The sequence below is a fragment of the Trichogramma pretiosum genome, unplaced genomic scaffold (genome assembly GCF_000599845.2).
Source record: "Trichogramma pretiosum strain Unisexual culture from Peru unplaced genomic scaffold, Tpre_2.0 scaffold137, whole genome shotgun sequence".
NCBI lineage: Eukaryota > Metazoa > Arthropoda > Insecta > Hymenoptera > Trichogrammatidae > Trichogramma > Trichogramma pretiosum.
Window position 1 is genome coordinate 25,788 of NW_019641636.1, and position 12,416 is coordinate 38,203.

At 37.0% G+C, this 12,416-nt stretch overlaps 1 protein-coding gene across 1 annotated transcript in view; it reads right to left on the reverse strand.

Annotated features, from left to right (window-relative positions):
• Window positions 1-7,589, reverse strand: part of LOC106652954 (sphingomyelin phosphodiesterase-like) — a gene marked incomplete at its 3' end in the record, with an annotated part of 32,832 nt that extends 25,243 nt beyond the window's left edge. The window contains exons 1-2 of the mRNA XM_014372198.2: window positions 7,450-7,589; window positions 3,869-3,971 (exon numbers count right to left, since the gene is read on the reverse strand). Of these exons, the coding sequence (XP_014227684.2) occupies window positions 3,869-3,941 (73 nt within the window). The remainder of the gene's footprint in view (window positions 1-3,868; window positions 3,972-7,449) is intronic.
• Window positions 7,590-12,416: the final 4,827 nt, after the last annotated feature.

Consider the following 12,416-nt stretch of genomic DNA (forward strand, 5'->3'; position numbering starts at 1 on the left):
GTTCTCCACCGACATTCTATTGTTAAAGGCAAAAAGAACGTTGTTGCGGATTCTCTGTTTCGTGTGCAAGCCATCGTACAAACTCTTAATTTCGAACTTGTGTCGCAAGCTCAAGAAGATGACGAGGATTTACGTCAACTTCGACAAAAGTCTTCTCTTCAACTTGAGTGTACTCTAGTTCCTGGCACTAAAATTAAAATTTTCTGCGACTCCTCTACTGGAAAAATGCGATCGTACATTACTTCGGCATTTCGTCGTCTTATTTTTGATCAGCTGCACAATCTGAATTGCCCTTGCGTCAAGGCATCGATTCAATTGGTAAAATATCGTTTTGTTTGGCCTTCGATGGGAAAAGATTGTCGTGCTTGGGCTCGCACTTGTTTAGATTGCCAAAGATCTAAAGTATCTCGTCACGTGCACTCACTTGTAGGTACTTTTCAAACACTTTCTCGGCTTCTTGGCTCTTTTCCATCACTTACAGTTCAAATGTATGCTGATGGGTCTGAAAGAGTCCCCTCAAACCTTTCAAGCTCTTATGGAAAAGATGTTATCCGGACTGCAGATAATCGAACTTTTCACATAGATGGATGACATAGTCATATACACTTTGTTCTGAGAAGAGTCTAACTATACGGTCAGATAAATGTTTTTTTTTTTTTTGCAAAAGGAGGTCAGCTACCTCGGACACATCATATCAGAAAACTGAGTTAGGCCAGATGCCTCAAAAGGCATTGCAGTACAAGATTTTTCAAAACTGGGTCAAATTAATGAATAACACTGACACCCTTTCATGAAATCTCGTATATCGAACTATTACAGCACTATTAATCATCCTTTTTTTGTTAAAGAAGGAGATGACGAAGATGATAATTTGTACATTGAGAAATTCATTTTGCCTGAGCTTCATTTACTGCAAGGTTTTGTAAACCATATTTTTGGAACGGTCTTGTTCCAAAGATTGAGCGTGAAAAAGCTCTACCCTGGCCCCACAAATTTTCCTTGGTTCCTAAAACCTATGGAGGTGAAATTTTCAAGGAAGAAGCTTCTGAAACACGCAGATAAACTGGATGATCCCGAAATCTACGAGATAGTAGGGCCATTTCGTTTGCAACCTTATATTGCTTCATTTAAAATTATGAAAAAAATCGTAGATTCATGTTTTTTTACAAGACGAGCTAATATTAGTAATTCAGATGTAAATTTGACGGCTCTTCATAAAACTATTGTCAGTACCGGAGTATCTCAGACTCTAAAAATTTATGTGCTTTTAGATCATCTGAAAGATGGTCTTTTTTTTAAATAATGATGGCTTAGGATTGTGGTTGGACCAAGCAGGTGAATCAATTCATCGTTAGTTTTTGAAGTATTCTGAGCGCTATAAAATAAATGCAATTGATGATAAATTACTCTCAATCAGATTGAAGAGGGCAGTTGTTACTTTCTCGTCTCAACATATGTTAAGGCGCTATGTGTGGATTATGCCTATAAGGGATACCACGTAAAAAAAAGCGCCACTATATATATCTCATTAGATGATATCAATGTGGAAATTGTATCAATATTCTTATAACTTTGACAAATATTGATTATTTTTGCGATAATTTTAGTCGTAACTATGGTTGTACATAAATATTTATATAGCAAATAATGCAAGTATGTTTTAAATAAATATAAATAGTACGATCCACTTCTGACTGATCGTGAAGAAAAAAATTGAGATTTCAAGATATAAAGTGGAAAATACGCATAACTTTTGAACACAACTTTTGATAGCACCACTATAATTGTAGTTGTTCAGCTCTATCTCTCTCGATCATCATTCGAATCTTAGCCCTGTCCCTACGACCCGTCATCTACGTATAAACTAACTGACGTGGCACGAAGCCGCTAGTAAAGACTGTAAATATTATTAATCGAAAATTGCGATATAATATAGAATTTATTTGGCTTATGTGTATGCAATTTATGTTTGTTCTATTATTTAGGCATCACATCCGTACTAGCTCCCTTTCTAAATAAGGCCTAATTATTGTTCTTCAAATGATTTGATAACAGTGATTCATATTCGGAAGTCCTTTTCCCTGTTAACAGGAATTGGCAGACGTCGTCCCGAATGGACATATCCTACTCTAGGTAAAAATCATTACAAAATGTAAGGTATACGGGCGAGTATGCCGTGGCGCGCGTCTATGAATGTATACAAACAGCCAGCGAGCCGATCGGGCCAGCAGTCGCTGAGCAGTCGCTGAGCAGTCGCTGACAGAGAAAGTCAATAAAAGCCTTACTGACGGTTAAATATTCGACGACTAAGACTCTCATTCTTTTGCCTTTTTAACCCTTACAAAAATAGCAAAAAAATTACCTCAAACGCTCTTAAAAAAATGTTTCCCACAAGGCAGTGTCCTCGGGCCGTTATACCTACTGTACACAACCGACATACCTTCTTCGGAAAATATACTAACAGCAAAACCATCTTATGAAAATTGAAAACTGGACAAAAAAATGGCGAATCAAGATCAATGAAAGGAAATCGGAGTATATCACCTTCACCCTTCGAAAGGACAACTGCCCAAATGTTTACCTGAACGGTATCCCCTTTCACGAGAGCAGTAAAATACCTTGGCATCTATCTGGATAGACGGCTGACATGACGGACACATATATGGACGAAGAGGAAACGGCTCGGTCTAAAACCAAGGAAACTATACTGGATGCTTGGCAGAAAGTCAGCAATGACTCTTGACAACAAGCTACTGTTATACAAGTCCCTGCTCAAACCAATCTGGACCTACGGAATTCAAGTGTGGGGAGCAGCTTGCAAATCGAGTATTGACGTCATAGAAAGGTTCCAATCAAATACAGTGCCAATGCTAGTCGATGCTCCATGGTATGTGACAAACGAGGCGATCCAAAGGGACCTGAACTTGCCATCTGTCAGGGAGTTGACAAGGATGAGTAACGAAACATCCAAACATATTGACAGAGAATCTAAGAAACACGTACTTCCGCAATTCAAGATTAAAAAAACATAAAATCATAAAGATGGGTCAAAATAATACTTTTTTACAAAACCGTGCGCACGTATGTCACCGATCTTGACGCGCTTTTGGTATGTTATAGTACATGGTAAAGAGGTCCCAAAAAAAAATTTTTAGACCCCCTCCCCTCTCCTACCCCCCACTTCCGGTATAAACGTCCATTTTTGATCTATAATTTTTCTGAGAACATGAAGCAATTAAAATATCTGAAAAAATTCACAAAAATACTTTCCAACAATCCAAACAACCTTGAATTTTTTCAGATTTTTTAAGTGCTTCAAGCCTTCAGAAAAAATCATTGAAAATTCTAAAAATCGAGATACGGCGATATGAGCCGATATAGTAAACGGACATTTTTTCAGTTTTTTATTGCATTGAAAAACATAACCTCAATTTTTTTCAGATTTTTTCAGATGACCTAACGCACTTTTTGCAGCCAAAAACCGCTTTTTTTGACGAAAATAATTTTTTTAGGACGGTACAGGGCCTCAAAAAATCTGAAAAAAATGTTTTCTCGTTTTTTTTCATCAAAATACATAACCTCAAATTTTTTCAGATTTTTTAATTGAAGGCGATAGCTTCTAGAGCTGAAAAATTTTATTTTTAACACAAAAGGGTTCCTAGAACCTGATGGTTCCGGTGAAAAAATTTTAAAATATTTTCTTTGAATTCCTTGTCAAATTTAAATAAATTTTGACAGTTTCAAAAGTTTGATTGGAGCTTCCTAGCTCAATCCAAGTGCAAGTGAATGTAGTAAGGCTCAAATAAATCTATCAAGATCTTTAAATTATCTCTCAAAATAATAAATACAATTAAATCAAATTATTTACCTTTAATTTTGCACAGTTGTAATGCTATGAAATATAAATAGTAAGTAACATAATACAATCGAGGTATCTTCATATTCAATATTTCAGTCAACTATACGATCACCTGAAAAAATATTTAACAAAAATGTATATACATCTCAATAAAAATAAAAAGGTTTCACAATTTTTGGCTAAATGAATGCAAGCTACCATTTTCCTAATTCATTTTAGAACTGCCGCTAATCAATAAAAAGAGCTATACATAAATTATTTTTTCTTAAGAAATTTTAAAACATTTACTTTCTGTTCTGCTATGCTGAAAATCATCACGTGAAAAATCACATAAGGAATCACAAGAGAAATCACGTGATAAATCACACCAAAATATCACGTGATATTTCCGTTTGTGAACTTTTTAAAAATTATTCATCAACCCATATCAAATACATAAAAATCTATATATTACGCATTCAATGAATCTCGCGCTAAAATTTTGGCCTCCCCAACAAATCTGGAAAATCTATGACTAAAAAAAAAAAAATAATTTTATTATATATTGATGTAAATTAAGATAAACTACATTTGACCTCTACAGATGTCACTCTCCGGAGAATTGTAAATAGAACGATGTTAGTATTAAGTTGCGCCGCTAGAGGGCGGGGGCGAAACCCGCAGTTAAGAAACACGAGTTGTAGCCTTATATAGAGGCACGTCGGGTGAGCGAAATGGTACTCACTCCGAGTCGAAACTGGAGTATAAACAATAAATCGACACTTTTTAGAATCGGATAAATCGTTTTGTTATTTATCTGAGGATTTGTCCGCCTCCCCTTCCTTCCTCTCACCTAAGTCTACAGGGCACCTCAAGAACGCAAGACGGGAGCCGCCGCCGCCGACCATCACCCTCCAGGAGTATGTCGCCGCCGCCAAGGAGCTGCATCTACACCGGCGGATCCTGCTACACCTCGTGGACCGGAGACTACGGAGCTACCTGCACGGATCGATCCCGCGCCTCGACCCCGCACACCTCGCGGCCCGGACCCTCGTCACTTCAGAGCTTTTCATAAACGGAGCGCAGACACCACCGCTGCCAACGAGATAGAACGAGAACAACGTACGCCTGCTTCTTCGAGTGCTCTCGTCAAGCCGGAATCGCATCAATATATACCTTGAATTCACAAGGTATATAAATAATAAATACCTTTTATTTACAAGATATGTACATTGTACAAGGTATATACATTATATATATACCTGGTACATACCTTGTAAATACAAGGTATATACATTATATATACCTGGTATATACCTTGTGAAAACTTATTTTTTAAATTTACTACAGATAGATAAATTTACTACATTAAAATGGTATCGTTACTATTTTGAAGCCCCTACGTTTTACTAACTTCCTCAAAAAAAGATCATGTATTCGATTTTCGGTGGTTAAAAATTCAAACGTTGGGCGATGGCTTCGCAAAAGCGTCAGATGTATCGGCAAAATCAAGCTACTTAGTGTGCATAAAGTGCTCTATTAGCGTTTGATAAATTGAATAGACATATTTATAATTCGATTGATTATTTAAATTGCATTATTTAAGCAATAAATAATAAGTAAGCTTTGGTTATTTGTTTAGAATATGCTTAACTCATTGCATTTGTTAAGGGTTATAGGCACTTTTAAATTGAAAACACTTTTATTTAATTTTTGGAAAGGATTTTTTGACTAATACTGCAAAAAACAAATTTTGTGGACTGGCTTGAATTCTTGAAGTCTGAAATTGAATTCACCGATCTCCTGCAATACATTAAGTTCAAAAGCTCTACGATACAGTCACTAGAAGAAAGATCAAAGATTAATAATATTATAAATTATATAATAATTAGTAGATTTTATAATAGTCTCCAGTCAAAAATTGCTCTTAAAAGAAGTGACTGAAATATTGAATAAATTAAAATAATTAAAATTTTCAACTAATTAAGGACTGAAGGCATTGCAGGAAATTTCAATATGATTTTTAATTTATAAATATAATTGATAATTGTACTAGGAGAAAGTCAACTCTTCTATTCGGGCTGTGTTTTGACTTTAACAAATTTTTTTAGGAAATTTTTTCAATAAAAAATCTACAGGTTAATGTCGATTATCTCGATATTTTTAAGAATTGTTACATTCTTGTCTCCTCTTCGATTGGTGCAGTTCATTTTGAAATCGGAAAGTAATTATTGAGATAGATTGACTTGAGCATTCAAGTCAAGTTTTAACTTCAAAATCAATTTTTGGAAACTTTTGCATTAAACCATTATAGAAAAGAGCAAAAAAATTTATATGGTTTGATGTTTTTCTGGTTTCTCTGAAGTAATTGTGAGCGAGCTAAACATCTGACACTTTCGATGAATAACGCCGTAATCTTGTGGAGTCGCGAACTTATGCTAGACGCGCTGATATATACTAGTTACAGTAGATCGATCACGCGGTTGTTTTACAGACATTTTGCAATACTCAGCTCGACTCTAGCTAAATATTTGTGCAGCCAGAGATTTGAAAATTTTTATACCGAAAAAACATTTCAAGTGACTTTCGTGTTATAATTGTTCAGACAAGAATTTTTATTGCATAATTTCTTTTTTTTTTTAACTACTTACAAACCTTTCATATTTGCTGATATATAGGTTTTAAAGGTAAATAAGATAGCCACGGTAGTAGAAAATGTATTTTGAAAATTCGGTTAATAAGTAACATCTCAATAAAATTTAGGTATTTTGTACATCAAAATTAATGTAAAAAATTTGTTTCCGTATTAGTTTCTAGAGAAAAAGTTTCGGAGATTGTTGAAATTTTTTTATCTTATTGCAATGAAATAAATTAAATTCGACGATAAGAGTTTAATGTTACACTAAAATTTTCAAACATTTTTAAAAAATGTTTAAAATAAAAATTTTAGTCCATAAATCAAAATACTCGTTAATAAATTAAATTCTAGAGATATTCATAGACAGAAAATGGTATTTAGCAAAGTTTGATAGTTTGCAAATATATTCATGACTCTTCTATCATAAATAAACTACAGCTATGACTGAAAAGTTAATGCATGAAAAGAATTTATTTTTATCCTACCTCCCACTTCATTTTACAAAATATCAAGAACTAAGTCCTAACTTGATGATTAATTTATTGTAGAATGATATTACATATCAGATAAGATTGTCATATTATGTGAAACCATAAATTTTACGAACATTAACTATTTATTTTGGGTACAATATTTTTTACGAATTGAACTTCTTTGAATTTCAATAAAATTGATTTTCTTGAAATAAAAAGTAACAAAAAAATAATCAATGTCCTGTTCTGGAAATATCTTTTGCAATATACAATACTACAATTATTATGATTGAGTGAATGATTCTATATGCTTTTTATGATTTGAGAAATAATACTAATAAAATTTTATAAATAATAGGTTTTATTGTAATTGCGGTAATTATAGAAAAGTATCATTTTATATATGGAAATTTGAAATTTTTTACCACAAACATAGATTATTTTACTTTTTTTTTATGCAAGCAGATGCTTCAAATTCCTGAAATGAAAATTGCATTTACCTTATTGTATTTATTGATTTAAACACTTATTAAGAAATCTTTTTTCCTATGTTTGTAAAATTTTAAACTTATAGAAAGTCCTACTTTAGATTTAATGATTAAAGTCCTGATTTCATCATTACATTTTTTAACTGAAGTGACAGCATAACAACAGCATCAATTATGAAAACTTATGAGTTGGTAAATTTATTTATCATAAAGGTACAATTGTACATTGCAACCAAACGTGACGAATCAGAAAACATTTTTTAAAGTCCAAAGCATTTTCCACAGATTTCAATGACATTCAGAGATACATTTTTCCTGCAAAAAAAAATGATATAATTTTTTATAAACTCGAGAAACTTGTTTTTAATTTTATAAATTACTAGATTTAAACTCATTTTCAAAGTTCAATAGTATTTTAGAAAGTTTATTAAAATTCATAAAATTAAATATGAGTTTTTAAAAAATACAAATATTTTATATGCAAAAATTAAAAATAAAATTTATCATATTTTATTACATTTTAATTTTTATAAATAAAATTTTCGATAGTAATCATATTTCATCTAACAATTTTTTTTTTCAAAAGTTAGACTTGTAACGGCTGTCATCTGATTGATTGATTGAGTGACTGATTGATTACTTTATCTGAAACGGACGATGGGTGAAACCCTGCTTGGTGCTTTTAAGGCCAAGACTAGACATTGTACTGATTGCGAATAGTGCAATAATAATCACAATTATAGGTATTTGTGAATAAAGAATATAGATTTTTATTTTACCTCTATAGAAATCAAGTTTATCTATCTATGTTTTTTAACGTTTATGAACTTTTATATAAATGAATTGTTAGATTCTAGACAGATAAAACTAAAAAAAAATGTTGAACTCTTAATAATGATTTTTTTTTAAGTTTAAAAAATTTTATTCGTAAAATTTTTGATTCTTAAGTAGTCACATTTTTATTAGTTCTTCTATCTTTTTAAATGACTAAAATTTATCAATTTCTGGCTAAAAATTACTGCTTGTTAAAATGTAAAAATAATAATAGTTGTGTTGTAAATGGCGTCAAGTATCCAATGAATCCGAGCTTTTAAGACCATTTGTTAGTTTTTTTCTCAATAGTAATTGGGAGGATCACCCCGGGTCTTACCGCAATGAATACAAATTTCTTCGCTTTCCGGGTTATCTTACGAATCCTCGTGACATTTAGGTGGGTTACATGTGGAATAATTCGCCGGTTCATTAAGTGCGTACTCCTCGTCACTTTCATCGCTGGAGATTGGTTTTCCTTCGCACGCCATTTTTCAAAACTTTATTTTTTTATAAATCAGTACATAACCACATTCACGAACAGTGTAACAATGAATGGAATGATGAATTCCGAGTCTTCTCACTTGGCGCGCGTTATGTACGCTTGTGCGCTGTTCGCTTATTTTGCGCTCGTATCTCAGCGAGCCCATATGAGAAATATAATATAACATCGTTACGAGTGTCATTTATCTCTTTTATGTATTAATATGGGATTATTCTTAAGCACATCACGTGTAGGAAGGTATCTATGGATTTCATTAAAATATTGACTGTCAATATTTTTATTATTATTATCATCAACTAGGATCTTAGTCATGATCAGTAAAGTCAGCAATTATATTGTGACTTGCTCAGCGTCAAGTGTTTCTTTTATAATTAAAAAAATTACTTTTCAAAAAAGTGTAATAATTTCAGACTGATTTATCAAATATTCAAAAACTTTAATTTTGTTAAAAATACTGGATTTTGTTAAAAATAATCGAGAAAACGACATGGCAAAAGGTTTCCTTCATCCTGTACGCATACGGACGAAAGGGGATTACCTGATTCAGTGAAATGTTTTACCGGTGAAAGTATCCCATCAACGCACCTCTTGTATATCCGCTTTTATAATTATTAATTTTTAAATTATATTTATTTTTGACTTTTAAAAATATTTCTTAATTAAGAAAAATATACATAGATTTGTATTAATATTAATGTTTTTGTTCGAGAAATATTCGAACAGGGCAGAAGCGCAAGGCCTGTACACACACACGTTCACGTGTGTGCAAGCCTGCGCGTAACTCCCACTGCGAAGCAAGAGATGGTGTTGCGCCGCGGCACGTGCCGATGGCATCTCTGCTATCTGAGCATTGTTCGCGAACACCTCCTTCTCGTTTTTGCACTCGCCAAGCAAGCATCTCGTGTGTGTGTGTCTCGTGCGACGACAACTTTCAACAAAGAAAATTCCCGACTTCACCATCAAAGCTACTTCGAGCATCATCTTGTTAAGACGAGAGTGAAGATGCTCCTTTGGCCTTAAGTTTTTTTGTGGTCCTGAAAAGGACCGATTGGCTTCTTGGGCAGTGTTGTCACTGCTGTTCAGCTCTTTTCTTCTTCCGGGCTATCGACCTGTGGTGATTCCTTTCTTTGCGGTGGTCCAAGCGAAAGCGTGGACGCTTGGCTGGTGGTGGACTGGTGGGCCCGTTAGGCGAGGCAGGCGGCGTCAAGGCTCTAGGCGGAGAGCGAGGAGTCACTGGTGGTCCTAGACGGGAGAGAGCTGATCGTCGATGAGGCGAGGTGTTTGCTGTTTCTGGTAGGAAGGCCAGTCCAAAGTGGCGTTTGACTGTCACGTCAGGTGACCTTGGCGGCGTCCGGATTTGCGGCCGAGGACGTGGTGGCACTGATGGTTTCAATCGAAGCTTGACTGTCCGATGTAAGTGGAACGGAATCGGTGGATTCTCCAACAGATATGGAGAAAACGGACAGCCCAGTGATCGAAGTGCTATTGGCTGTCTCAAGCCTGGCGACTCGGCTCGAAGAGTGCGGGCGGGTGGCACGGAGAGTTCGGGCCGAGTTGGCTGACGGAGACAAGCCTGTCCCTCGTTGTTGCAACGATTAAGTCCGCTGCCCGGCGGGATTACCACTACCGAACGCAGGCGCTCAAGAGGCAAACGTTCGTCAGTTGGTCTTTCTGCGTGGAAGCGAAGATATCTTTCGCCGTCGCTCGCAGAATCCGAATCAAAAAAGAAACGAAGGTCCTGAGAAGGACCCTTGCTCAGTTGTGCGTTCGAATGATCCACGATGGCTGAGAGTCGAACAGTTGGAAGGTCCAGACTTGTTCTTCGCTCGGAAGTGAGATCGAGAGTGAGTTAGGCTCGTCATCTTGCCGTCTTATATACTCGTTTGCCCTAGGGGTGGGGAGAGATCGATAAGATGGCAGGTGTGGGTCTTTAACAAAGTCGAAGACCTTTGAGCGATGGCCCCGAAAAAACCAGGAGCCCAATGAGTTTTAGAGTTTACGCTCTGTAACTCAAGAAGCTAGTTAGCATCAGACTTTAATAAAAGTCTGATGGCTTTCGAACGGTAGCCTCGAAAGGCTAATGGCCTAAAGAGTTTTAGAGTTTATAACTATAAAACTCAAAAGTCGGCTGGTGATCGAACTTAATAAAGTTCGATGAAATTCGAACAGTGGTCCTGAAAAGGGTCGGAAACCGACAAGAGTTTCAGAGTTTGCACTCTGGAACTCGATAAGTCGGCTGGTGTTGGATTTTTTGCAAAGTCCAACAACCTTTCGAACGCGGGCCCAGAAAAGGATGCCCAGTGCCGTAAAGAGCTGTAGAGTTTTAACTCTACAGCCGACTGAACAGCGCGCGTCGACCTTGGCTAGAAGGGCGCACGTCGCTTGAGGGTGCCGGCTCGGTGCCACCTAGCGGTCAATGTCGAAGCTTCGAATGGCAGAAGCGGATGAGGAGGCTGGGAAGGTAGTGAGAAAAGAAAAGTCGTTGTTTTTGCTGAGAGACAAAGTTAAATTCTTTATAACAACTTCGTCCCTATCCAGCCAACAACCTTGACAACTCGAGCGCGTCGAGTTGTAAAAGACTCTGAAGGCCAGAGAATCATGTAAACTCCAGAGATTGGAGAAAACACTTCGCTTGGGTCTTGGTGACTCTTAGGTAGAGTGCCAAACTTCTCCGGATGGGGCCAGGAGTTGTGCTCAACGCAAGAGCTCGCGAGCGAAGGCCTAGCGCGCCAGCTTATATAGCGCGGCGCCCCCACCACCGCCGCCGGCAGTTCGCTTTGGTTTGGGAAACAGCGCCGATCACAGTGAGGCTGAGAAACGGCGCCAATCCGCAAAGCTCGGCGTGACTTGCAGTGCGCGTCTAAAATACGCGTTTGGCGTATATCAATCTACGAAGACTTCTCACCAACTCGACTCCTCCCGATCACCTCAACAAGCGCAAGTCAGTCAACGAGGACGTTCCAGCAAGCTCTTCTCATCGCTTTACTCATCGAAGCGCAACTCATCGGTCTGCGAATCGGAGTCAACTCATCGATTGTGACCAGGTAAAGACACCATCCAGGCGGCAAAAGAGGACCAATAATGTCTACTGCAGGCCTGGTGGGATCTTTTTATCATCACCTCAACTCTCGGGATTATTTTGGAGCATCTCAATCGCACGAGCACAAGACAAGAGAAAGTGAGGTTATACGTTGCCATGTGCAATCTCACGAGATCTTGGTCAATTCATCCGGCTCACACATGCAAACGAAAGGATTAATTTAACCTCTTCGTTGTGCTCCGGTCTACTCATAAATCAAGTTCGCAACAGTGAAGTGCCGTGTTCAACACCGACCACTTTGCTGCCATAGTGCCGGCCATTTTTCACCATCAGCGAAGCAGCAGCAGCGGAGACGACACCTGAACGAGTCTCTTTGTCGGAACGTGTACGAAAGTACAACTTGCCGCAAGGGCAACCTGACTCTTCGCCGTGGCCAGCACTCCCTAAACACGCATCGGAAGAAGCAGCGGCAGCAGCAGCAGCGGCGTAGCAGTGATTCGGGACCTCGGCTGCGTTTGCCTGTGTTGCGGCGTTTGACCAGCCAAGAATAAAGGTACTTGAAGGAGTTTTTGTGCTAAATTTTCTCGCTCTCGTATTCGCTCGAGGCTCTCAACGGGGTGTCGA